The 26,961-nt window shown below is 38.4% G+C and overlaps 1 protein-coding gene across 3 annotated transcripts in view; it reads right to left on the bottom strand.

Moving 5' to 3' along the window:
- The window catches only part of rbm33a (RNA binding motif protein 33a), a 60,752-nt gene extending 36,085 nt beyond the window's left edge, over nt 1–24,667 (bottom strand). For all 3 annotated transcript variants that reach the window (XM_079801101.1, XM_079801103.1, XM_079801102.1), the window contains exons 1-5: nt 24,464–24,667; nt 22,710–22,791; nt 21,193–21,244; nt 16,531–16,604; nt 7,656–7,932 (exon numbers count right to left, since the gene is read on the bottom strand). In XM_079801101.1, coding sequence (XP_079657227.1) covers nt 7,656–7,932; nt 16,531–16,604; nt 21,193–21,244; nt 22,710–22,791; nt 24,464–24,482 — 504 coding nt within the window. In that variant the 5' untranslated portion in view covers nt 24,483–24,667. The remainder of the gene's footprint in view (nt 1–7,655; nt 7,933–16,530; nt 16,605–21,192; nt 21,245–22,709; nt 22,792–24,463) is intronic.
- Nucleotides 24,668–26,961: the final 2,294 nt, after the last annotated feature.

The raw sequence follows: 26,961 nt of genomic DNA, 5'->3' as shown, positions 1-26,961 counted from the left end.
GGCTAAACAGATCTCTTGTATATCATGGATTGAAACACCTGTTCCGGACCGTGTCATAGGTCGGAACTACCAAAAACCTGTTCAATGCCACAAACGACACTGATCAAGAAGATAAAATATTAGAATGAAGCAAAATCACTTGTGAATGAAAATGTTAATGCCACATTTGAGTGAGAGGCCAGAAAGGCCCAGTGCAGCATTCTGAAGTCGGGGAAGGGAGGGAAAGGGGGCGCTGAAGGGGAGTCTTCCTAAATTAGCATAACAGTGGGAGCCCAGTCTCATTACTATTCCCCATTACCATTCCTGCTGATATTTGAAATTCAATGAGATGTAAATGTTTGACATGATACACAGAGAATGGGAGATAAACACGCACACGGCTCAGTGGTGGTGAAAATATCATTGACTGTGTTGTCTTTACACACACTCACTCACTCACATGCACACACACACACAAACAGACACAAAGAAAGCTCCAGCACACACACAACTCACTGACAGGGAAAATATCATCATCTGACTTTGAGCAAATTCTCACACACACACTCGAGCACAGAATGTACAAAAGAACCCGGAGAGACGGGCACACACGGCTTCTGCAGACTACCTTGCTGAACCTCATAGCCTCCACCACAGGTCTTGTCTCCCTCCTCAGGTTTTGTGCCCATCTCTGTTTAAATCGTCCACCACAGACCATGTCTCCATCCCCTGCCATCCCTACAGATCCTGTTCCTGCCCACCTGTTATATCCTACAGGTCCACTAACCAATTTCCCTCTGCTGAAGCACACATTTCACTCTTTAAGATTTAACTTTGGCTGTGGGAATCTGAAAACACTGAAATCACTCTCTTATAGTCATGTCTGCAGGGAAATTAAAAGGGTCCCATTATGTTTTTTTCACATTTTTCAACTTTAGTTTGTGTGTAATGTTGCTGTTTGAGCATAAAAAAAAAATATTTGCAAGGTTACAAAGCTCATAGTTCACACCAAAGGGAGATATTTGATATAACAGAATCCACTTTCCAAGAACTACATAGAACGAATCATTTTCCGGGCTTTGTGAAGTCACAATGTTACTCAATTAAATAATCCCCGCCCACAGAATACACAAAAACATAGGACGAGGCCTGGTTGAGCTGCATTAGAGAAGTGTTGTCGCTATGTCAAAGAGAGACTGTTTTTTCCACCAAAACTCATTTAATTGCCTTCTTAAAGCTGACGAACTTAAAGTGGTTTCAATTTATTTTAAAACACTGTTCCTGAACATTATAATCCCAACGTTTATCTGTGTGCTGCACATTTGACTGAGAACAGCTTCCAGAACCCCAATGCAGGTTACGCACAAAAGCTTCTCCTGAAATTCAGGCATAACAACGGTTACATCACTTGCCCACCAAGGCACCGTGGTTTTGATTTTTTAATTGTAATAATTTTTTTTGGTTCAGTTAGAGAACAGACACTACAAATAAAAACTGAACATGTCTGCCCAATAAGGCATAAGCCAAAAGAGAGTCGCAGCACAGACCAGCAGCAGGAGTCAGATTTAATTCATCAAGAGAGCGAGAAGCTGAATCACAAGATGATCACGGAAGATTTGTTTTTTTTAAAGCGAAATGTAAAAGCATCTATTTAAGGGAGTTTGTCATTGTACGGTTTGGTTGTTGTGTTTTTCATTAAGAATAAGATCATTCAAGCATTCGCCCTCCCTCGAATTGGCACTAATTCTAAACCGAAAGTAAAATGTGCATGGCCGCACTTTCATTTGTTCACGGCCGCACAGTAACGGAGAGGGAAAATTCTCATCGCCACCTCCCGAATAGGTAAAAAGGCTAATACATTTAACATTTAGATTCTATTATTCTATTTTCCACAATGTCAAACCAATGCAGCTTAACCCAAAATGCAAGCTCAGGCATGCGCGTCTTCCATACAAGCTCATGCAGTTGTGCGATCTAGACAGAGAATACTCAGTAGCAGCCTTGAAGGGAGCTAAGAAGCGATTATATTTATTAAGTATAACGAGGTTGGGTTCCTATTCAACTGTCCATCCTATTAAAAAACAGCTAGGCTAAGATAATTGTATTTTGTGTGTAAAAATATTCAAGCGCGAATAAGAACCGTTTCGAGGGGGATGCCAGGTGTGCAAAAAAACAAACAAACAAAAAAAAAACGAATATTCTATCCCAAAATTGAAAACCGAATATTAACCCACCAAAAGATTATTCAAATATTCTGGTCCAGCCCTACAAATTATATCTTGTGATAAATATCAATATCGGTCAATATGGGGGAAAAAAAATTGTGACAATATAACAATGCCATTCTCCTCTTATCTTTTTTGTGGCACGTCCTGCTCTGCATTTTAGCATAACTCTTCACTGCTTTCACATGCAAGTAATATAAATAATAGTATTTATTACTTATAGCCATGAACATATATTAGAGTAAAGTGACATACTTTTCACTTTTAGGCACTAGCACACGGTTCTATAGCAATTATTGTTGCAGGGCACCTTTTATAATATATTTGGACAACATAAATTTCACTGCAATGGAAAGTCTACAATGCTCAAGCAAACTTATATTTGAAGAGACAGTGTTTTTTAGTCATATCCTTGAGAAAACGTGTGCTGTATGCTTTTATTATAAAACTCTCCAGGTCATTTATCTACAGTGAATCCAGATCTCAGCAGTAACAATAAGACTTGATAATAAAGTACAGAAATAAAAGGAAACTGGCACTGAACAGACAAACTTGTAACGTGTGATGTGAGGGCAAGCCCTCTGTGCACACAAGCCCTCTGTTCACCTGTCAGCATTGTTCTGGACACCGGTGATCAAGCGATCACCTGGACAAGCAGAATGATCAATGACATCTGTCCTGCATTAAAGGTCAATGAAAGACAGAACAAAAGAAGCAGTCTGATGAGCCTTGAGTCCTGCAGGATTTGATCAGTCTCTGTGTCTTTGTGTAAAGTGACTAACTCTCATGCTCCATGGCTGCATTTACACTGGCACAAAAATCAGATTTTTTTTATTCGCATCTGACACAGATAGGAATTTGTTGCACGTGTAAACACAAACATTTGCACAAGATACAATTTTTCTTCATCCGATTTAAGCCACTTACAAATGTGGTTTTAAATCAGATACATATCCGATATCTGGACATCCGACCTACGTCTAAACACGCATTGCCGATTCCCCTTTGAATTCAAAGTCACCACAAGGCGAATGCGACCCCTTTGCCCACAAAGAGAGCTTTTTAATGTTGTATTATGAAGCAGATGTGCCTGTACGCGCTCGCAGATTTTTTTATGGAGGTGGAAACTTTATAAAGGACAGAAATTGTGCACACACAGAAACATTCAGGAGCTGGTTTTTAACCTCTGCCCCGCGAGTTTTATAAATAAAACAGCTTCACTGAAAGCTACATTATATTTGACTCTGAAAGCTACATTATATTTCTCAGCAACTTCGCTGTAATTAAACCGGAAAGACTTCTCAGACAGTCTGAGTACTATGAATACTATACTGAGTTAGCTTTTAAGTCTTCTTGCACTTAAAGGATTAGTTCACCCCAAAATGAAAATTTCCAGATCTGCGTGACGGCTCTGCGAAACGATCGGTCATTTAAAAAAAAAAAAAAAAAAAAAGTAAAATTCATATTCTTTTTAATAGGGGCTGTAACGATTTGACCAAAAATAAAAACCTCGATTAATTGAACATTTGACCTCGATTACAATTAATGAACGATTATTTTGCTTCTTTTTTTTTGCCCTCATAAGGTTGAGTAAGTTCACTGATAAGGTTTGTACTGTAAATATTTTCTACAATTAAAGGTGGAATTTTTTTTTTTAAATGAAAAAGTGCATTTCTTTGTGATTTTAAAATACTTGAAGGAAATGGTTCACTTTCAGCAGTTATTGTCTACGGGGCAGATTTCTGTTTGTTGTACATCAGATACAGATAAATTAACACATAGGCCTGCATTACATTTATTTGAATGCATTAATGAGAGAGTGATTGTGTGTGTGAATTACTCATACCCTCTCTATTCATTATGAAGCTGTGGTTTGTACTTACTGCAAAGGTATTAACATGTATGCATATAACGGTGGAGTTTCTAAGCTACTTTAGTGACTTTACTTTAGTCACAGGACAGAATTGACACTGCGTTTCTGCGCGCGATCTTAACGTGATGTGCGAGCTTCTGTCTGAGTGTTCATTTGTCACAATATATCAGGCATTAGTTCAACATAATACATATCTGATGGTCGAAACTCGCCTTAATGTTCAAACTGGCAGGGCTTAAACCACATAATGACAAGCTTTGTGAGGACGCAGGTGAAAGAGGTCTGCCTTCAGGGCGCGCGTGTTGTCAGAGACGCGACACGGCTCGGCTCTCTGTGTCACAGAAAAAAGCTGAGCACTGAACGGATACGTTTTCCGTATTGTTGTTTGTGAATAGTGCACAATCACTTTAAATGTTGAAACTGGCAAGCCTTTAAACGCATACTTGACAAACTTTATGAGGACTAAACTGAAAGCGGCTTCGGGGCTTGCGCACGCCGTCTGAGTGTGTGTGTGTGTGTGTCAGCGCGTAGGCTATAAGAACAGCAATTAACTGACCTGTATAAACTGTGTAAAACATGCAGCTACTATAGTGATTCTGGGCATCTATAAACATAGATAACTGCCCCTGCATCTCTGTGTGTGCCTGCAAACTGCACTTGATGTGACTGACCGAAATAACCGACATGGGAAAAATACGTCGGTTAGAGGTTCTGAATGTCGGTTTCGGTTATTTTTCGATTAATCGTACAGCCCTACTTTTTAACCTAAGTTGTTCATCTTGCACAGATCTGCGAGGTGCTAAGGATGACGTAATCACATAGGAAAGGTCACGCCAGACATAGGCAGAAGTACTGCCCCCGTGTTTACAAACGCCCTTAAAAATACTACATTAATGAAAACACCAACCCTTGGCAAAGTTGGCCTATGTATTCACCTGTAGCAAGAGAAAAAAAAAACTTATTCATTTGGTTATGATCTCCCCTACAGATTAAATGCAGGACATCAATGTCTATTAGGGATGCAACAATACAGTTAGTCCACAGTTCAATACATACCTCGGTTTTTAACCACGGTTTTCGGTTCGGTTCGGTTCTGATGGCTTGTCACATCAGTTTTTTGTTTTTCTATTCTTAGGCGACAGGAACAGCAAGAGGTTAAGGAGAAAAAAGACTATTTTTTATTGCAATACTCTTTCTTTATTTTACTTAAAAGAATTGAAAACCCTTGCTTAAACTTAAAACTTTACTTTAAAAAAAAAAAACACTTGTACACATACCTAGTGTATTGTAAAATATAAAATAAATATAAAGATTTACACTGGCAGCTCAGCGCTGTACAGCTGCATTTATGAATGTATTTTGAGTATGAAATTGAATGAATAAATGTAAAAATAAAACACTACATAGACTTCACTATAAAATATACATTGATTCTTATTAAAGCTATACTGTATTAGTTTTTCAGTCAAGAGCAATGAGTGATTTTCTCTTTGTCTTTTGTTGTTGTATTAACATTAAAGGGATAGTTTGTTCAAAAATGAAAATTCTGTCATCGAGAAATGAATACAGGTTTGGAACAATATTAGAGTGTGTCAATAATGACATTATTTGAGATGTGAACTGTCCCTTTAAGGACAGCGTGTTCACTACTGCACTGCTGTCAATTTAAGACCTCTGTGCATCTAATATACAGACACACCCGATTTAACTTTCACTTTAGACATAACTGACTGTGTTTATGTTAACCTTGTGTGTATTTGACAGTATTACCGCAGTAAGACGACTACTTAGTTCAGTAATCACGTGTTTGACAGGCGTTTAGTGTGCGCGCTCGGAAAAGCATGTTAAAACCGAGCACGCGAATGAGCCGGAAAGGCTTTAAAACGCATGGAAATAATGAACTTTCTTGATTGTGAATATCTATAAGTGTTCCGTGAGTATAACTCTACCACTAACGTGTGATGTGAATGTATTTTGCGTTGTTCAGTATTGGGATGGAGGCAAATTATAGAATTTGTAGAAAAATAATTAATTCAATGCAAAACCGAAAAAAAAACACAATTCACAAACGCATATTGAACCGTGAATGCCGTACCGAACGGTTCAACATTATATTGAGAATTGTGGCATCCCTAATGTCTATCCTGCAAAAAAAAAATATTACCCTGCTTGGAAACAACTACATTTTTCCTAAGGTGTTTATTTCAATCAAATACAAGTGATAATTACACATAATACAATGTTACACTTGTTTCATAAGATTTTCAAAATCGTGATCTCAGACATAACAAAAACCAAGGCGTTGTCATGGCTGACAAGCCCATTAAGTCTTTTAAGATACATTGTGACTTAAAACTGCGGTATGAGAAATTCACTAAAAGCTAATGTTCTCTACAGAGGACAATAAATAATTGCTGGATGACAAGGCAAATCTGAAGAAATGTACACTAAGCATAACACAGAAAGTCAGACAAACAGGCCAAAATGACTATGACATGTATCCTGCACACAGCATTGACCACTTACAGGGAAAATGCTTAATCCTTTAAACCGTTCCACACATTAACTCTGGATAACAGTAAACACAAAGATGCTAAGCCTCAGCAGCTAAGCGACCTAGTAAACAGAGATATCATACGGTCAAAGAAAACAGAATTTAAAGCTGCATTTAAGCAATGGCAATATTGCTCAACAGTGCACCAAACAGCTGGCAAAGTTAGTTTATCACCTTTGAATTCACAGCAAAAACTTTTCCACATCTGTTGGGCCAATTACACTTTAGCAAAGCAAGTCAGTTTCTACTACACATTTTTTCAGTGTTTTGTATTTTCTTAGCACTTCTTTCTTCAGTATAAAACATAGGAGAATATCCCAGACTCCAAACCCCCCAAAAGCAGTAACTAAGATTCCCCTTGTCATAGAGCTTTGAATATAAGTAGCAGTTGTAGAAAATTCCTTTAAAAAAACCTACATATGACTTAAGATATGTTATCAGGTGTCCCAGACCCATGTTTATAGATTGGATAGAGGTCAAAAGAATGGCCTTTCCCAATCTAGTCGGACAGCATCCATTCTTCTTAAGACACTGTCACGTGGGATTGAATTAAGAATAATACTGCCTTGGTTTGCCTTATTACATCTTACTAACTTGTCTGATTCATAAAGGAATCTTTGTTTCAGTAGGATCTTTTGAAAACTAATCTGAATGACAAATCTCATTTTTGGATGAACTGTCTCTTTAAGATCTAAGCTAATAAATAAATAAACATGTACAGAAAGGACAACTCATCAATCATGCTCCTGTGTCATGCTTGCTAAAGACCACTTTAAAGAAGGTCAATAATCTTTTCACCTACAGCCAACTTTATCAGATCTTGTCTGAGAGCTCTTCCCATTAGCCAGCATGGATTGGCAGGACATCTACTGAACAAAGACTGTGAAGAGTCTCACCCTGAACAAAACCTTGAGGTCTGAGGGTCACAAAGCATGAGTTGTCAGGCTGCAGACATGGAGGAAATGTGGTGGGGGGTTTACGGAGAGTGTAAGCAATAGAGATAGCAAGAGAAAGCGTTACTTACTTGAAAATCGTCATCCAGGGGCTCGTCGATCTGTAGCTCCAGAACTTCATCTTGATATTCATCACAATTCTGGTCTCCTGTGTATTCCAATCCTTCATCCTCTCCTTGGTACTCATTTGCCTCATACTCCCCACCCTGAGAGAAACCCGGTTGGCAACCCTCCGTCTCTTCATAGGCATTTTCAGTACATCCACCACCATCAGGGTCTTCATCTTGAAGGTGACCAGAGGTGCCCAGACCCAGTGTTGCATTTAAACTCACAGCCTCACCCTGACCACTGAATCAGACACAAAGACACACGATAAGCACTGGACAATATAGTAATGAATTGGTAGATTTTCATTTAGCTTTTTTGTTACAAGTGCCCTTGAGTTACCAAAAGAACAATGAGTCTGAATTGAAGTGTGTCAACTAAAATTGTTATTTTAAACAACTTATTTTTATTGCAAAAAAGAAAGCCATTTGATTAAAGAAGAAGGTGTCAAAGTGAGTTCAATGTCATCTCTAATAATGTTATGGATGAACTGCTCTATTGATTTTAGAGCACTGAAGCTTTGCATAAATTATGGGGTGAAGACCATTTTGAAAAACAAAAACAAAATTGAAATGTGAACAGCTTAGGTAGTGGTGCATTCTATACTAATTGTGAGCTGACTTTTTTCTATACAACAATAATCTAGAAAAGGCTATTTCGGGCTATACTGCAGACTATTTCCACCATTCATCATCATAAAAAACATCAGAACAGATTTACTAAGTTGTGGCTTCAACTGTCATGACTTAAAACACACTTCAAACAAAGATCAGCTTAATGTTATATTGGTCTGCTGCCTTTTACACACGTTTTAAATAAAACACTGCCAACTAAAAACGTTTTACCCAAAGAAATAAATAGTATTTTGGAAAACATGTTACTGATATACATATATGTATATGAGAGTCCTAACAGTAGAGCTGGAACTAACAATAATTTTTTCAATTGATAATCTATCGGTTATAATTAGGGGCCAAGCACCGAAGGTGCGGAGGCACCTATTGTAATCATTAGATTTCTTATTATTCCTCCGCCATTGGAGTCTATGGCAGCCCATAGAACTGCTTGCAGGAAAAGTTATGAAATTTGGCACACAGATAGAGGACAGTCGTAACTGTCACTATAGCAAATTTAGTGTCTCTAACTCAATCCCTCTAGCGCCACCACCTGTCCAAATTTTTACATTTGATTCCTTGGCTCAAGGCGATTCGATTGTAACAAAATATGTCATTTTCGGTCATGTAAATTTTCCAGCCATTTTGAATTAAAGGTCCCGTTTTTCCTGTTTTTTTGAAGCTTTGATTGTGTTTACAGTGTGCAATATAACGTGTTCATGTTTCGCGTGTTAAAAAACACAGTATTTTTTCATGACTTCCTTATTCTATGAAGTCCCTCCTTCAGAAATACGTAACGAGTTCTGATTGTGCCAGCGGTTCCCGTGTTGTGATTTGTCAGCAGTTTAGCGCACGTTGCCCGGAAAGGTCACGCCTCTTACCATAACGGGGAGATGCATACGCTCTAAGTACAGCGTCCCTGAAGGCCAAACAAAGGTGATTTGACTCCGGGATGAAAATAATAATGTCGCCATGTCGTCGAGACGAACACACTACAAATGCAACCCAACACAACACTTCCTCTTCTCCACGCGGGAGCAACAAGACCACGCCCCCTTTTTTGCGTATTCTTGTGGGCGGAGGTTAGTCAAAAAACTGTTCTACTGACGTCATTAAAGAAGGATGTACAGGGATGTAGTCCAAACCGGCCGTTCGCTGTAGGCTTTGAAAGGGAACTTCTGTTAAATGAAATCTCGCTTGGCATTGAACTTTGAGCTTTATAATTTTACAGGTATTATTTATGCTCTAACAGCAACATTACACACTAACTAAAGTTTGAAAAATGGGATCACGAAGAACAGGACCTTTAAACTCTTTCAAGGCCGTCGCTCCGATTTTCACAAAAATTGAACCAGATCATCCTCAGACCATACAGACAAAAACGTGTGGTATTCAAGATGACTGTACAACCGTTCGCAAACAACACTCAAACCAATTTTACCTAGCAGTTGCAAAAATACAGTTAAGGCTACATCTCTGCAACGCTTTATCGTATTCAAATCAAATGTGGTCAATGTCATCACAAGCATGACCTGAGGCAACATGCAGCATTTCAGGGGTTTTTTTTGTTTCAGCGATTTTGATCCAGAGATACAAAAAATGGCTATTTTTGCTTATGACTTTTGAACCGTTTGTCCAAAAATCATAAAAGTTCAAAAACAGATTCGAGACGTCATGCAGAGTCGACTGATATCCAATTTTACCATATCGGCCATTTTGGATGTCGGCCATTTTGAATTCTGTGCTAAAATGCTGTATTTTATGAACACATGAACGGATTGTTACGAAACTTGGTATGGGTCATCACCACGATGCCCTGAAGGAGCCTGAGAAGTTTTGAAACAGCACCACCTAGTGGAGAATTTTTTTCAAATGCTTATAACTTTGGGTATGGTTGACTTATTTTCACAAGAGCCATCTCCTTAGACTCCTGAATTGTTGCTGAGTCCCTCGATACCAGACTTGCCAGGTTTCGCTTTATGGTTTATGCAGCGTTGTGATTTAGCAAAAACAATCTTCCAAACCGTTAGTCCGATCGAGACGAAACCAGCATAGGAAACACGGAATCCAAGTTGATTAACTAATTGTTTAAACCCAAATGTCATAATTTTGATAGGAAGTGGCAAAAAAATCTAAATAAAGTTTTTTTTATGTTATTGATATAAATGTCTAGCCTGGATGCCAGCCGAACTTAGTCCCGCCCACAACAATTGTGCTCGGGCAGTTCGGTCTGGACTTTCTCCATAGAGAAGTAATTATGCCCGAACCAGAACTGTTCAGACCAATGAAATCGTTAGGGCGGGCTTTAGACGATGATGGACAGATGCTCAACAGTAACGTAATCATCCACGTCATCAAAGGCGCTTGGGTTGATTTTGTTCTAATCCTAAACGGAGAACTTGCTCGTATATGCATTCACCTTCACTATTTCTCTCAGAAATGATGATCGTGTTGGTAAGTAGGCCTACTCTGTGTATCCTTATATTCTTTTTTTACAACACCGGCAAAGATCGTTTACACTCATCTTTTTCTTCTAACGTAACTTATTCCAGCGTGCGTGCAGACAGGGTTGCCAAGTTTTTACAACTAAACCCGCCCAATTGCTAACGTTACTCAAAACTAGCCAAAAACAAGCCCAATAGCTTTCCGGGGAGGTTCTCCGGGGAAAAAATGGCATTTGGGGGGTAACATATGTGTTATTTTGGCAGGGCTGCCTGCTACAATTCGCATTCCTGGGTCTGTATATCACATAATTGGGGTCGCTTCAACCCGCGGACTTGGCAACACAGTGCAGTTGAGTTCTGTTGACATTTGACAACTAACGTTAGGCGTCGCTCCGTTGCTCTGATTGGTTGTAGGTCTATCCAATTTAGGACTTTCCTGGCTCGGTTGAAACACGCCCAGGGCTCCAGAGTGCGACTAAATGGTCGCATTTTGCGACTAAAATTTGAGTGTGCAACTGAATTTTACATCCAGTCGCACATGTGCGACCAGTATATTTGCCTGCTGTCTGTACTGGAGAAATTAAGAAAATACACTTACTAATTATAATTGATGGACGTTATGTCTGGCAAATTCTATCTTTGCCAGCCGTTTCTATATGAGATAATATTAAACCATTTGTCCGTGATGCATTTTTGCCATTCGCAATCCAGAAGAGAGAGAGCGAGCGAGCTCTCTCACGTGGAGCTACAGCGAACACAACACCAGTCAGCTTAATGAGTGACGATGGCCAAGAGAACTACACAACAGTTTAGTCTGCTTAAACTTTAGGGATGTGCTGTGATATTAAAATAATTTTATTTCCGATTTTGGCTTCCAAGAATTATAAAAAGATGGTATGAGGTAAAACTATTCCGTGTTCAGTGCCGTGTTCAGTCGAGCTCATCCTTCCCTTCATAGCCTTGCGCTGTCATTTCTCCCTAAACCTAAACTAAACGTCAGAATCAGTGATTGTTGTAAACTGCAGTCTCTACTGTTGCTAAACTGCGGGATGTGTTTGAAAATAAAGAGCTATTAAATGCACAATAATTTCCAACTTCAAGGCGGCTTATGTGTGTGTGCTGCGAAATGGACCGACTTGCACTTAATATTTTAGGCTTCGTGTGCGCGTCTAAACCATCAAATACACAACAAATAGCCTGTGTCAAAATGACCGGATTGGAGAGTAGTTTCTTTAACAGTTCTTATCTTAAATGGCCGTAAATAGTTTGGAGAAATAGGAGTATATGATATTATTAGTTCTGCGTTCGGTCTTAAAGGGGCAGCGTCTGATAAACCTGCTGACGATTGAGCCATTAATTCGAATCGAACAAAAGGCAAATAGAAAATATTCACATCTCTTGAATTAATAACTTTAGCTTTTATAAGCATTAATCTATCAATTTATACAGTGAAAACTATGCAGTGTTATTTTACATTTCATTACTTTATTAGATTTCTTTGTAGGTTTGTTCTTTACTGTAATATTAATGTTAGCAGACCTTCCTAATGCCTGCACACTGGTCCGTTTACACATAGATGTTTTATATTTTTGTTCAAACTTTGCGGTTTCTTTTGCTATAGATATTTTACTTTTCAGATTATAAAGCCATGTTAATTATGTTCTTAATTATGTTTTTTTTTTTAATAAAAAATAAATAAATAAAATATAATAAAAAGAACCGGTAAGAATACTGTTAAAGTACCGGATCGATAAGCAGTATCGGTAAGAGTAGTAATACCATTAAAACCTTAACGATACCGATCCCTATTAGTAATACAGTGGAAATTAGTAGATTTGGTTAGCATGTTGATTTACGGTGTGCGCCCCTAAAATTTCTGGTTGTGCCCCTTAAATTTTCAGTTGGGGGCCACTGTGCTTCTAGTGAAAAAAGTTAGTCTGGAGCCCTGACGCCCCATAATCACAGCCCAACGGAGCAGTATCAGACTCATATTCTGACTAGAATTGAGTATGACGACGTCAGGCTAATAAATGTATTATAGGCTATAACTCTGAAACAAAATAAGATATAGTCACCAAAATCGACACATATGTATGGGCTTACTCTGAGGACACATAAAAAAATGGTGGGATTATGCCTCTTGGTGGCGCTATAATTAAACAAAACATGAAATTGGCTCTATACAACTCAATGTATTAATGTGGGGTTAATTTTTACTTAAACATTTTTGCTTAAATTTTTCTCCAAATGTCTTTACTCATTTTTGCAGTTGGCCTGCTGCTAGCTTCCTTGTTTGCTTCTGTTGCGCTTGGCCCCGGTATTGCTGCTTGTAGCTATATTTATTTATTTATTTGTTCATTATTATTTTGATTAATCGACTGCTATTCTGCGATAAGCAATACAAATAATATGCTATGAACAATATAAATGTTTATTTTTCTGGTTAATCTATTGTTTATTTTCTGAATACTCAATTAATCCTTTGCATAATTTTAATTTACCAATAAATAATAACTAACTAATCTATGTAAGAACTTTTACATTATGATGTCACTTTTTGGGATTTACAGCGGCAATTGCTGCAATTTCAGTGTGAATAAATGAGTCCAATCGAGGTTCAAGTTCTTCCATTAGATATTTTAAATAATCAACAAAAGCATTACAGTCCCAGTGAACCCGAAGTAGCAAGTGAGTTTTCGTCAGTGCTTTGACGCATTTCCAAGTGAAACGGAATATTGAATAAAGTGCAGGGTTTTACTTCAGCGCTCCTCCTCTCCATCTCTCGCTCATAGCAGACTAGCGGTTGGAGGGGAGTGGTTAAGGATAGTCAAACCCAAGCTGTCAAACTGATGTAATCGGAAAAGGAACGCCATTCCAGACCGGAACTAACTTTTCAGATTTTGATTAAAGATTACTGTGACAAAAATATTTTCTGACTCAACACCGGTAACATCACTTGCCCACCGTGGCACCGCCCCACCGTCGTTTAGATTTTTTTTATAAAATAAAATATAAAATTATTTAGTTCAAAAGCGCCTATTTAAGGGAGTTTGTCATTTGTTTTGTTGTTGTGTTTTTCATTAAAAATAATAGGCTAATGAACCCACAATTCAAGCAACCCAGAGCCGAATTGGCGCTAATTCAACCGAAAGTAAAATGTGCACGGCCTCACAGAGCGCGCATTTGACTGCGCGCGCGCCTCGTCCACTTGGCACTCTGCGATGACGTCATTTGCAGACGCATCGAGTATAAACAAGGCTTTACGGACAAAATGTCATTCATTCATGGCGTGCGTCTCAATCATAGACCGATCAATGCCTGATCAGTGCCCTGACTACAGAACTAGTGAACTGATTGAGACGCACCCATGGCCTCACAGAGTGTGCATTTATGGACGAACTGTCATTCACGGTGTGTGCCGTACTGGCACGTTTTCAGTTCAGTTTTCAGTTGCGTTATGAAAGCCCAAGGCCCCGAGCAGTCGTGTGCATGTTACTGTCGTTTAGATAGAATTAGTGATTTAAAAGCCCCCGCCGGTGATACCGGTATTACCAGTGTTGTCACATGTCGATTAACCGGTGGGAAAATTTCCTCACCGTCACATCCCTAATGAGGACTTTAAATGCTCTGTAACTGAGAGTACGAGAGATGTTTTCTTTTCAGATGTTCCTGCATAGGCGTTGTGCTCCTGTGGTGTGGTAGGCCATTTCAGTTTTACAGAGCGTGCACTTTAGATAGGGCTCAATATTTTAGTAATAACGCCTGGTTTTTAGCATGCCCGAGAGTCGGAGCCGGCATCATTGGGGAATATAAACAGCACGCTGAATCAACACATTCCGTGCAAATCGGCAAATGTATGTAATCAATTACATCGATGCACCATTCCAGCGCTACCAAACAGTCTCCTAAATCAAGCTATTTTAATCTATATGTAGCACAGGGCACACCAAGACTCTCTCATTGTCTTGTAGTTTGACAATGTAATACAAAAAATTACTAGTAATTTCTTCAAATTCTTCATATAACACGTTCAGTTAGTGCTCAATTTGGTTTCATAAATCATACAAGTTATTTGTATAAAAAAAAACTATTAAGCCAAACAACATAGCCACAAACACAACATGCATAGAAAATAGGGATGGGCAACAGTGGTCGAGTAATCGAGTACTCGAACGTGACAGCGATCATCGATAATGAGAACGATGATCGCCCTGAAAAAAAAATATTTGTCTCTTTTTTATTGGTTATTGTGTCGTTTTGCGCGGTACCGGAGGTCTGATTGGTTAGCGTTATACAGCACGCCTCCAGACCGCGGCGAAATAAAGTGAAACTGAGGCGTGCATTGCAGTGATGTCTGGAATCACTGTGATCATTGAATGGTTAGTGCAAGATGTGCAGCGCCAATCTGTCATAGCCTACATAGCATTATAATGAGAACACGATGGAAATTAGAATGCTGTAAATGATCTGTGCTTAGTTCCCCGTGTATCAGCTGATCCACAGAGAAACTACCGAGAACACTCAGACTAGCGCGTGAAGTTCATGTGCGCATTCGCGTCCTTTTCTGCAGATGCACGTTGTAAGATTACTTTTATGTTGTCTATCTGATTAATCTAATATAAGAAGCGTTTGGTTGAGCTTAATAAGCTAGCAAAGCGCTGCCGTTATACCGGCTGTTGTTCATTCTCTTCAGTTTCAGTTCAAACGCATATTTCATGCTCGACATGATGGTTTAGAGACAGTCATATTCTTTTTAGATAGGCTATTTCTTTCTCAGAATCATTTATATTAGTAATGCAGCAGTGCTATACTGTTCTCGTATTTTTTAACAGTAGACCTAGTTTATTTAAAGTTGTTTTTCGTTATGAGTTCGAAAATGCGCAGTGATGTCTGTAAACGCTTCGATCATGAATAATAAAATTAAGTGCATGATGTGCAGATCGATCTGTCAAAGCATTATAATGAGAACATGATTTTAATAAAATGTTGTTTCTGTGTGCTTTCGTTGTCCGTGTATCAGCGTTGTTAAGGGAAGAGCGCATTCAAAATGTTCCGTTTCAAACCCTTCGCCTGTAAAATCTAGCACGCTGAAGTTCACGTGCGCATTCACGTCCTTTTGTGTTGATTTATGTCGTAATAGGTTCATAATAATCTTCATATTAATATTGATGTAGGGTGCGTTTGGTTGAGTTTATTAACCAGCTAGCAAGCTCTGCAGGGTGGTGTTATATACGATATTACTGACTTGGTTATTTGAGACGGTCATTTTATAAAGATGTTTCTTTTTCAAAGACATTTATGCATCATAATCTAGCAGTTATTTTTTGTTTTATATGTTCATGTTTTCATATACCTGTTTTCAAGTCACGTTTGTATTTTTCAACAACCATTTTCATAACAGTTTTAATTATCTCAATGACGGACATGCCCCGCCCCCTGCACATGCCCCGCCCCCGAGTACTCGTTTTTGAGACCTATCGATGATCGAAATGAGAAATTGACAAAAATGCCCATCCCTAATATAAAAGACACAATTGTCTTGAACTCAAAGACAAGAAACGTTAAAAACAACATAACATATCTGTAAAACCAATTCTGTATACAACACCTATAAAATTATTGCCGTAAGGACTGCTTGTCAACTTGAGTCTTGTAAAAACCATCCATGCTGTGTTCACCAAACTATAAAGGCCCTCAAAGTAGTAATTAAAAACAGCAAAACATTGTCACTTAAAAATGTATGGATTTTGCAGTGCCTTTATTTGAGAGTATTGTTGGAGTACCTTGCATTTTGGTCCTCTTCATCACTTTGCAAGAGGTCATCGTTTAGCTCCTCATCTGACAGCTCTGAGGGGTTCTGAGGGTGGACAAAAAAAAAGAAAAACAATTAAAAATCCCTTGCTTAATCTACTTGATTTTTTGGTGAGAATGTTTCATATACTGCCTTTTAAGTCTTTGATAACAATACAGAAATAATTTCCAGCAGGTAAATTATCCCATGATGTACTCACCCTCAAGCCATTCTTTCTGATGAACTCAGAGTTATATTAATAAATATCCTGACGCTTCTAAGCTTTATAATGGCAGTGAACCCACAAGTTTGAAGCTCAAAAAAGGTGCATCCATCCATCATAAACGTACTCCACATGGCTCCGGGGAGTTAATAAAGGCCTTCTGAAGCAAATTGATGGGTTTTTGTAAGAAAAATATCCATATTTAAAGGTCCCATGGCATGAAATGTTCATTTTATGAGGTATTTCAACATTAATATGAGTTCCCCTAGCCTGAATATTGTCCCCAAGTGGATAGAAATGTTTATCGGTGTAAAACCGAGTTCTGGCTGTCTTTCTCTGCCTTTGAGAAAATGACAGGCCAGACGAGCCAATCCTGAAGTCTCCTGGTTTGACGTCCAAGCAGGAACGGTTACCTCCCTTTCCTCCGCCCAGAGAATCTGGCACGCCCATGCAAACGCTATATTATTGTCCTCGGCTTGTGAACGAGTGAACGCTGGCAGTTTCTCAGTGTTTGGATGTACAAATGAAAACAGAAGTCTTTTTTCAGTTCCTTCTGATCTGTGATCAGTGATTTCTTATGTGTAGCTAATTATTTATTATTCGTGCACACGCAGCGGCTTCTCTCTCTCCCGACAGAGCGGTGTTTTCGTGTTTTCTATCTTGTGAGTCAGTGTTTTTGTACGTCCTCGTCGCGTCTATCTGTTCTTAAATGTGCATACAGTCGTTTCTGCTCCAACATCAGCAGAGCCACATCTTTAGAGATAAACCTCACGCACGCTGAAGCTCGGCCTTCAACATCCCTGACCCCCAGTACTGCATCTGGCCCACAGCGGAGGCACCAAACGCGACGCGAGATTAAGCAGAAGGGGGGTAAGCGTGAGCGTATCCGGCTAGGCTAGCCAGCTTTCCCCACAATAAACTGGATTACATTCGATTACTGCTGTTGTGTCTTTGTTTGCGCTGTGTAAGTTACTCAATGCGCGTCACTGACGCTTTTGATATGATTGGAGCATATCTAGAAATAATGCTTTAATCAAACTTACTAACTCGTTCATCTCGCTGTAATGGTACATTGCATGTGTTACAAAGTTGGTAGAATAAGGAGGAAGACGGGTCGGCGTGACTGGGACTCGTGTTTATTCAGAACTCTCAGATACAAACACAATAAACTCGCGCTGACAGACAGCGCTCTAACAACTCAGTAGTTACTATAAATATCTTTGTTAGCAATCGCTCCGTCTCCGTGATGTCCGGTTCGCGAACGAATCATTCTTTTGAATCGGTTCTTTTTAGTGAACCGAATCAGTTCACCAAATCGGACTGAATCGCTCTAAACGGTTCGCGTCTCGAGTCAGCGCTGATCCATAATTTACTAAAGTTACTAACTTTCTGACATGAGTGACAGCCCCTCCGACTAGAAATAAACTAATAACCTGAAGTATATTCTAGTAACTACAACAGTTCACCCTGAACTGAGACATGATGAGAAAACTGATGAGAAGTGAACTCAGGTCCATCCGTCTCTCTGGCAGCAGCTCGTGCGTCGTAGAACTCGTTAAACCACGCCCCCTCCGCTCATTTCAAATGCAAAGATGTCAGCCAATCACAACAGTGGGCGTTTTTACTGAAGTCTCACAGCAGACACGCCTCTTGAAACAGGGCAGTCAGCCACAGGGCAAACAGCAGTATAGACAAAATGCCTTTTATTTCTAAATTATGACATTTTATGATGTAAAAATTATACTAACAATATAAGTACACCTCAGGAAACACTATAAAATAATAGAAAAATGCCATGCCATGGGACCTTTAACACATTCTAAAGTAAAATATCTAGCTTCCGCCAGACCGCCTTCCGTATTCAACTTACAAAAAAAGTGTAAATGCTGCGACGTATGGCGTCAGACGTAGTGCAAGTGTTTTGAACTGCGAGGTGTTACACTTTCTTCGTAAGCTGAATACGGAAGCCAGTCTGGTGGAAGTTGGGATGCACGATATATCGGCAACATATCGTTATCGGCCGATAAATGATTATTTTTGATGTTATCGTTATCGGTCCAATAAGAAAATTTGACCGATATAGTCAAGCCGATAGATAATGTATTATTTCCTTCAGCTGAGACGGACGCGCTGTCCACCATGATGGGTTTGAATTGCTCTAAATATGTTTGGAATCACTTTGAAAAGGAAAATACAGTTATGTGCAACATGTGCAGCGCAAGTCTTCTATAATCTACATAAAATGATAATGAGAATACAATAGGCTGTAAAAGAGCGTTGTGTTTCAGCGCGTTTGTTGAGGGAAGAGCGCGCCCACGGAGTTACACCTTCATGACGAGCACAGTCAAGTTCGCTTGTGCATTCACAGCCTTTTGTGCCATTGTAAGTTGTAATATTATATTTATAATTATTCTGTGTATGTAATATCATATAGGATGCGTTTGGTTGAGTTAATAAACGATGCAGTAAAGCACTTCATTGTACCGGTCTTTAGCTTCAGCGCGCGCCCACGGAGTTACACCTTCATGACGAGCACAGTCAAGTTTGCTTGTGCATTCACAGCCTTTTGTGCCATTGTAAGTTGTAATATTATATTTATTATTTTGTTTATATAATCCCATATAGGATGCGTTTGGTTGAGTTAATTAACGATGCAGTAAAGCACTTCATTGTACCGGCGCGCGCATTTCAAACAGAAATGCACAGCATTAATAACTACTGGGACTGTCCTATACATTACACTGCAATGAGAATATTTCTGTTATAAAAAGTAGTGAATTCTCTGGGTTTAGTTGTTTTTCAGCGCGCTGTTGTGGGAAGCGTCAACAACGCATTCTGACCAGCACAGTCAAGTTCGCTTGTGCATTCGCGTCATTTTAAGCATATGTAATTCGTAATATTACGTTTTTGTAGTATAAACATCTGATTAAAGTCATATAGGATGTGTTTCGTTAAGTCAATAACCCGCAGTGCGTCACTGTACCGGTGATCATCTTAAGTTTCAGCACGCTCTCAAACAGGGGAAGAGCATCCACAGGAGTTATAACCCTTCACCTATGCGTGATTTTGTGCTAATATAAGTTGTAATATTATATTTATTTTGTATAAATATCTGATTGTTCTCATATATGATGCGTTTAGTTGTTAATTAAACTTCTAAGCGCTTCAGTTTATGGTTGTTCGTTCATTCTCTCCAGCTTCAGCGCGCTCTCAAACAGCAACATCATTCCTAATAGACTAGACTAATATTACAGATGTTTACTATTACTGTAATATTAAACTTTTTTTTTTTTTTCAAAAACACAGAAGCATTATTTTTTATAATTAGCACTTTTATTGTTCTCGTATCATTTCCATCAACAATATGGTTTGATTAAAACCATTTCTTTATCGTCTGTGCGGAGGTTATTTCATGCACTTGCATTCTGATTCTTTATTATGCAGCCTAAGTAATGCTGTTCAATTACTTGTTTGCATTATTTAGGTATATTATTTTTATTTTTTAGACAATATAATTTTTGGTAACATTTTACAAATAAGGTCTCATTTTATTAATGCATTAACTATCATGAACAAACAGAGAGCAATAACCTTTGTTTCTTTTAGTAATAAAATGTTTGTGTTTTGTAACAGTCCATTCACAGTTCATACCTAATGTTAAAAGACACAACTTTGGGTCTGAATATGTTGAGATTAACATTAACTAAAATTAATAAATCCTGTTGAAGTATTGTTCATTCATTGTTGGTTAACTAATACTAACAAAAATTAAACCTTATTGTAAAGTGTTAAAAAAAAAAATTTGGCCATAGGAGTGTAAAATTAATTTGAAAAGGTAAGGAATCTCACACTGGTTCAAATAGGCTACTGTAGTGTATAGGTTTGATTTATGTTGAAGTGTTTGGGACATAGCTTTTAATGGTGAGCCTTTTGTTTTTGTAATCAGGCTCTCAGAGTTTATTAAAATTTGTATTTAGATTTATCGGCCAATATTTCGGTTATCGGCTTTCAAATATTAAGAATTATCGGTATCGGCCAAAATGTTCATATCGGTGCATCCCTAGGTGGAAGCTATATATTTTACTTTATAAAGTTTTCAGAAGGCCTTTATTAACCCCCAGGAGCCGTGTGGAGTATGATGGATAGATGCATCCAGTACGTTTATGATGGATTCACAACCATTATAAAGCTTGGAAGAGCCAGGATATTTATTAATATAACTCCAATTGGGTTCATCAGAAAGAAGAAAGTCATATGGCTTGAGGGTGAGTAAATCATGGGATAATTTCCATTTTTAAAAGTGAACAAACCCTTTTAGTCAGCAATTGAAAAACAAACGATGCTTTCTGCCATAACAACAAGGTAAGAACAGAGGATTATATGATATAGTGTAGAGGGGAGAGGAACTGGCAATGATGAAAACCACTTTACCTTTTTTGATGACAGCCAATCTTCTTCAAGTAAGTCTCCCTCCTCCAAATCACTGTGAATTAATACAAATGTATTAAATAAAAATATGCTCTTTTCACAATAAATCTTTGAAATGTCTGATTTCAGCAGAGCAATGAAGATTAGATATTAAAAGCAACAGCTTAATTTGATTTGGAATGCAAACACCACACCCAACATCAACCAATGAAGTCGATATATACAGGGGTTGGACAATGAAACTGGAAGACCTGGTTTTGCGGTCAACACAGCATCAACTCATCTTGGGAATGACAGATACAAGTCCTTCACAGTGGCCTTCACAGAGTGATTTTGAGTCATTCCTTATCCTGAACAGTGGCCACTACGTGATGCTGGTGGAGGAAAGCATTTCCTGAATTGACAAAACACCCCAAAGTGGTTCAATAACATTCAGATCTGGTGACTGTGAGGCTATGGGAGATGTTCAACTTCACTTTCATGTTCATCACACCATTCTGTCACAAGTCCTTGCTGTGTGTATTGGTGCATTACCATGCTGCTACACGGCACCCCCTTCAGGGTACAATGTTAGAACCATTAGGTGTACATGATCCTCCAGAAGGTTCGGTAGTCCTAGGCAGTCCATCAAGCACTATAGGGAATACAATTATATTGCAGCCTAAACCAACACTGATCCACCCCCATGCTTCACTCCCGGCACGCAACAGTCCAGGTGGTAAGCCTCTCTGAGGCTTCTCCACACCGTAACGTCCACAGATGTGGGAAAGACCGAGAACAATACATGTTTTACATTGTCCACAGACCAAGATTTGCACTGCTGGCACCAATGAAACCGACATTTGGCATTGGCATGAGAGATCAAAGGTTTGGCTATAGCAGCCTAACCATGAATATTGACAGTTTTAGCAGAAACAGGAGAGTTGAGGTGCACGCATTTTAATTCTGCAGTTAGGCAGATTTGGTTTTTTGGTTTTTGGATACAATCTGGGTTAGTACCTGGACATCCTTTTCAGATAGCTTCCTCTTGCGTTGACAGTTGTCCCTGTTAGATATGGTTTATTCTATCTGGCTGTTTGCCGACATTACCCTTACTACCATAGTTCTCGATACACCACAAAGACTTCCTGTCCTGGTCACATATACGCCAATGAGATGCAAGCCAACAAACTCTGATATTATGTTGTATCCAATTATGTTGTGTGGATTGCAATATTTTATGTACAGCTGTGCTATTGCTCTGCTAATTCAACCTTCACAATCAGCTCTTACTGATGGAATGTAAAATCAGTGAAGATTGGCCACCAGGCCGTGCATATATAGGCGTGAAAACAACACTAAATTGGCAAGAGCTTCAGTTTCATTGTCCAAACCCTGCAAATGCTTTTGTGATGCATTTTGGATGCTGAAATGCTTTAAGTGTTTCCAGGAAACTGATTCTCTTATTATTTCTGCCTAATAGAGAAATGAAACATGCAGAGCAAAACTGAGCCAGCAATGGGACAGTGATTAAGACTTACCTCTCCAAGTCGTCATCATCTTCTCCTCTCCGTCTTCTTGACCTTTCCGCACCAGGTTTATCGTATTCATCGAAGTCATCATCTACATAAAGACAAGGGAACAAAACACATTCATCTTTTATTATCATACATATAAAATGTTATTGGATGTGTATAATAATAATAATAGTACATGTTCAGACCTTGCACAGAACACCTCAAAGTGTTGTGCATGAGATGTTAAGTTTCAAGACACAATTGTTAGTTGAAGGAAATATACTAGTCTTTGAAGAATGATTCCTATCTTAAAGGGACAGTTCATTGGAAATTAAAATTCTGTGATCATTTAGAAAACACACAGAGTTAATATTTTGGAAGACCATTGACTTCCATTACATGGTTAAACACAAAGACATTTCTTAAAATATCCTATTTTATGTTCCACAGAAGAAAGTGGGCCATACAAGTTTGAAATGACATGAGGGTGAGTAAATTAAATAATTTTCATTTTAGGGTGAACTTTCACTTTAATATAGAAGTAATAGCAATCGTTTATCAGATAATCAGCTCGATATTCCAGAAAGAAAAAACATTTCAAAACGTAACCACGACAGATATTATTTGGAAGAAGGTTCTTGGGATATTTACATTCTAATTGACAGCATATTTAACCGCTTTAAAGCCAGCACGAAACAGACGTTGCAATAGCTAGCTAATCGCTGCCCTATTGTGACATATTTAAGAGCTTCTCAAACAAGAATAAATGTAGGACGGAACTTGATTTTGTCTATCATGAATTGATTAGATCGTAGTTGTTTGCTATTGCTGTAACCTCATGTGAGTGACAGTTTGTCCAGCCCTCAGGACAGTATAGTATACACATCAGATTTAATGAGTACAAGGGCACATACATTTGAAAAAAGAAAAAATCAATTATAATAAATACTGCAAATGCAATTTTTATAAAAAATAAAGAATAGTACATTTTGATTTCATGGTGACTTTTAAAGCAGCACATTTTCCTCTGCTTATAACCCAAATAAATGACTAAACAAGAAAATAGCATTAAAATCGTGTCTGCAGTGATGGCAGATGGCAGTGGTGATGGTGTACGATTGACAAGTTGAGGGGATCAATACTAACAGACAGAAAAACGACATGAACTTATCTCTATAATAAATCACTCCAAAACACACTTGAAATACGACCACGCCTACATTTAAAATAAAAACAAATACGAGTGACAAACAGTCCAGTTGTGATTAAATACGAGATTTTCTCAAAACATCTCATTTGTATCTCTGGCACGGTTAAAATAACAGTCCTGCTGTCTGTTGAGACACCGCTAGAGATGCTTACGTAACTAATCCAGACCCAACCTCATTGTACTATACACGAACAATTCTTCATTCACCCTATAAACATCAACATTACTGTCAACGCATTAGTTATCTGTTGCATTTTTGCATAAAAACACACAGGAAACGCATTCATTGCAACCCTTCAGCTAGCTAGTTAGCAACCACCGCAAATGAATAAGAGACGTAAATGTACGTCTGCTCATGACTCACGACCATCGACATGACAAGCCATAGCCATAAATACAGCCTAACGGGCAGTCGTTTTATTCTTAAAATAAAACTGTGCTCAATACGTACACCAACAGAAGATCTTAGAAGCACAGCAAATTATGAAACAATAGCAGCTAACTCGTTACCGCTAGCTGGGAGCTAAACTAAGTGTAAATTAATAATGCATATATATATATATCATACCCCCGGCATTGGTCGCCATAACCCAAGACTGTATGTTATCTTGGAGACTCTGGTATCCCTATGACGTCGATGAGTGCATTGATACTGGTTTAAGTGCAGCGCTTCAGGCCGTTAGCTTAGCGTGAAATCTCCTCAGTCTGAGCTCTGAAAACATCTGCACAACAATCATGGCGACCGGACTGAGCCGCGCTGCATCATGGGTATGAAACTGCAACGAGGGAAGTGCAAAAGGTAGGCTACAGACTAGCCTGACGTATTTAGTTTTACGTCATGAAAATGAAATACTATAATTTGGCGTGACATGAACCAATTCAATTGTAGTTATTTGTATGAGGCTATTTATAGGCTTTAAGCTGCTTTATCAGAAATGATTCAGGGCTCTCAAGTATTATTGGGCGTGAGACACACGCATTTCAATCCGTTCAAACGCTTACATGCCACGCCACACCTTGTATTTCTCACGCATAGAAATTTCCAGGATAACGCCCACCAAGTTGAGCCACTATTACAGGAATCAAGTGAGTTCCCCATTGTTCAGAAGGCCATGCCACCCACCAGCTAACGTTAATCAAATTTAAAAATAGCTACCGAACAGCCAATCAGAAAATAGCATTGCTGCATTCTGATTCCAAGGACACATTCTGTTCGGATGCTCGCTGAAGTGGATACAGACTGATCGACGTGGGAGAAGACCATATCCTATGAGTACAGTAACAGGGCTTGACATTAATGTTTGTCCGCTTGTCCGGGACAAGTGTATTTTTTGAAAGAGAATTTTACTTGCCCGACCAGACAAGTATCCTGATTAAAACGTTGATGATAAAAACAACTAGGGAATCGCCAAAATGCAAGAATGATTTATTTAGTGTAAGTGGCTATCTATAGTCGAATAATAGGATAATATATAATGTTTAATAAACTGACGTAACAATTTTGCGCTGTTGACGCTCTCACACAAAGAAACTACAGTTAACATTCACGGTTAAAATGACAAATTGTGAAGTTTTTATATTCATAACATATAATACAGTTAAGCAACATCACACAACCAAGAGTGCTGTTTTCCTGAAAACCATCACGACTGAAAATGACACTAATTGTTTATGGAACTTTCATATGAAATCAATTAACATTAAGTCACTTACATTTTAGATGCAATATTGACTGTTTTTGTCAGTGGCGTAACTTTGCTTTGAAAAGTGATGGGGACACCGGGACACCGCACAAGTTTTGCTATGTGTTTATTTAAAACACACACGTGTTTATTTAATACGGAGACGCATTTCTGCCACACACATATTATTTTTCCACTCAATTATGTAGTAATAACGAGATCTTATGTCATAAAAACGACATAATTTTCGGCATAACAATAACGAGATTGTATGTTGTTAAAACTACATATTTTTCTCCTAATAAGGACATGTGTTGTATAGTGATGTGTGTATAGGCCTATATCTGTATCCATATTAGAGAATTTATTTAGCCCATGCCTTTGTCACACTTGTTTGAAAAGCAGAAGCAAGCTCAGCGTAAAATATCTCATCCGGATCGGATGGACCGCTCATGTGGCGTAACTTTAACCTTGTAATGACGGACCCCGGTGCAGCCACAAATATCATAACTATCTATAATAAGGCCTACTGTATTAAGACATTCTAGAAATGTATTAAAAAGAAAGACGCTTTCAGCCTTACTCAACGGCCGCGGAAACAGGCCAGTGGGTTCAATGCATTCCCGGGGTTCATATTTTGCTTTCCGATGTATTAAATATAAAGGCAATTAGTTTATGAAACCTTGATCAAAATTTAAATACAATTCACTTTTCATCATCAACATATAAAAATTAAAACAATAATATAATAGGCTAATATTTAAACATAACTATGAATCTAAATAGGCTACGTTTTGCATGTAGCCTACTTCACTCCAAACGCTTAAAAAATTTATTTTGTTTATTAAACAAAAAGTTTTTAATTTCAAATTTAATTTCTAAATTCAGTTCATATTTCCAGCAAACAAAATTCCGAGCCAAAATAACAAAGTGGTAAAAAAAAACTGCAACATTGAAAAATATTAAAGAATTCGTCGGTGCTTTCGTCGGCATGGAGTGGGGTCAGACATGATTTCTATTGAGTGTTGTTTTGCAGAAATCATTTCTTTAAAGTGAATTTCGTTTTCTATAAATTGTATTTTAATTTTTATCAAGGTTTCATTAATGAATGGACTCTATATTTAATACATAAGAAGCAAAATAAGAACGGGATTGACGTGCGTAACGGACCCACTGGCCTGTTTCCGCGACCTTTGAGTAAGGCTGAAAGCGTCTTTCTTTTTAATACATTTCTAGACTATATGTAGCTATTGCAGTATAGCATACAATATATTACTGTAGGCCTATTATAGAGTTATGATATTTGTGCACCGGTTATGCCACTGATGCTAACATGAGCGGTCCATGGCACCTGTTACCCGTAACGAAGTGGTAAAACTTTGAG

The sequence above is a fragment of the Gobio gobio genome (genome assembly GCF_949357685.1).
Source record: "Gobio gobio genome assembly, chromosome: 2".
Lineage (NCBI taxonomy): Eukaryota > Metazoa > Chordata > Actinopteri > Cypriniformes > Gobionidae > Gobio > Gobio gobio.
This window is presented reverse-complemented; position numbering and strand designations above follow the sequence as displayed.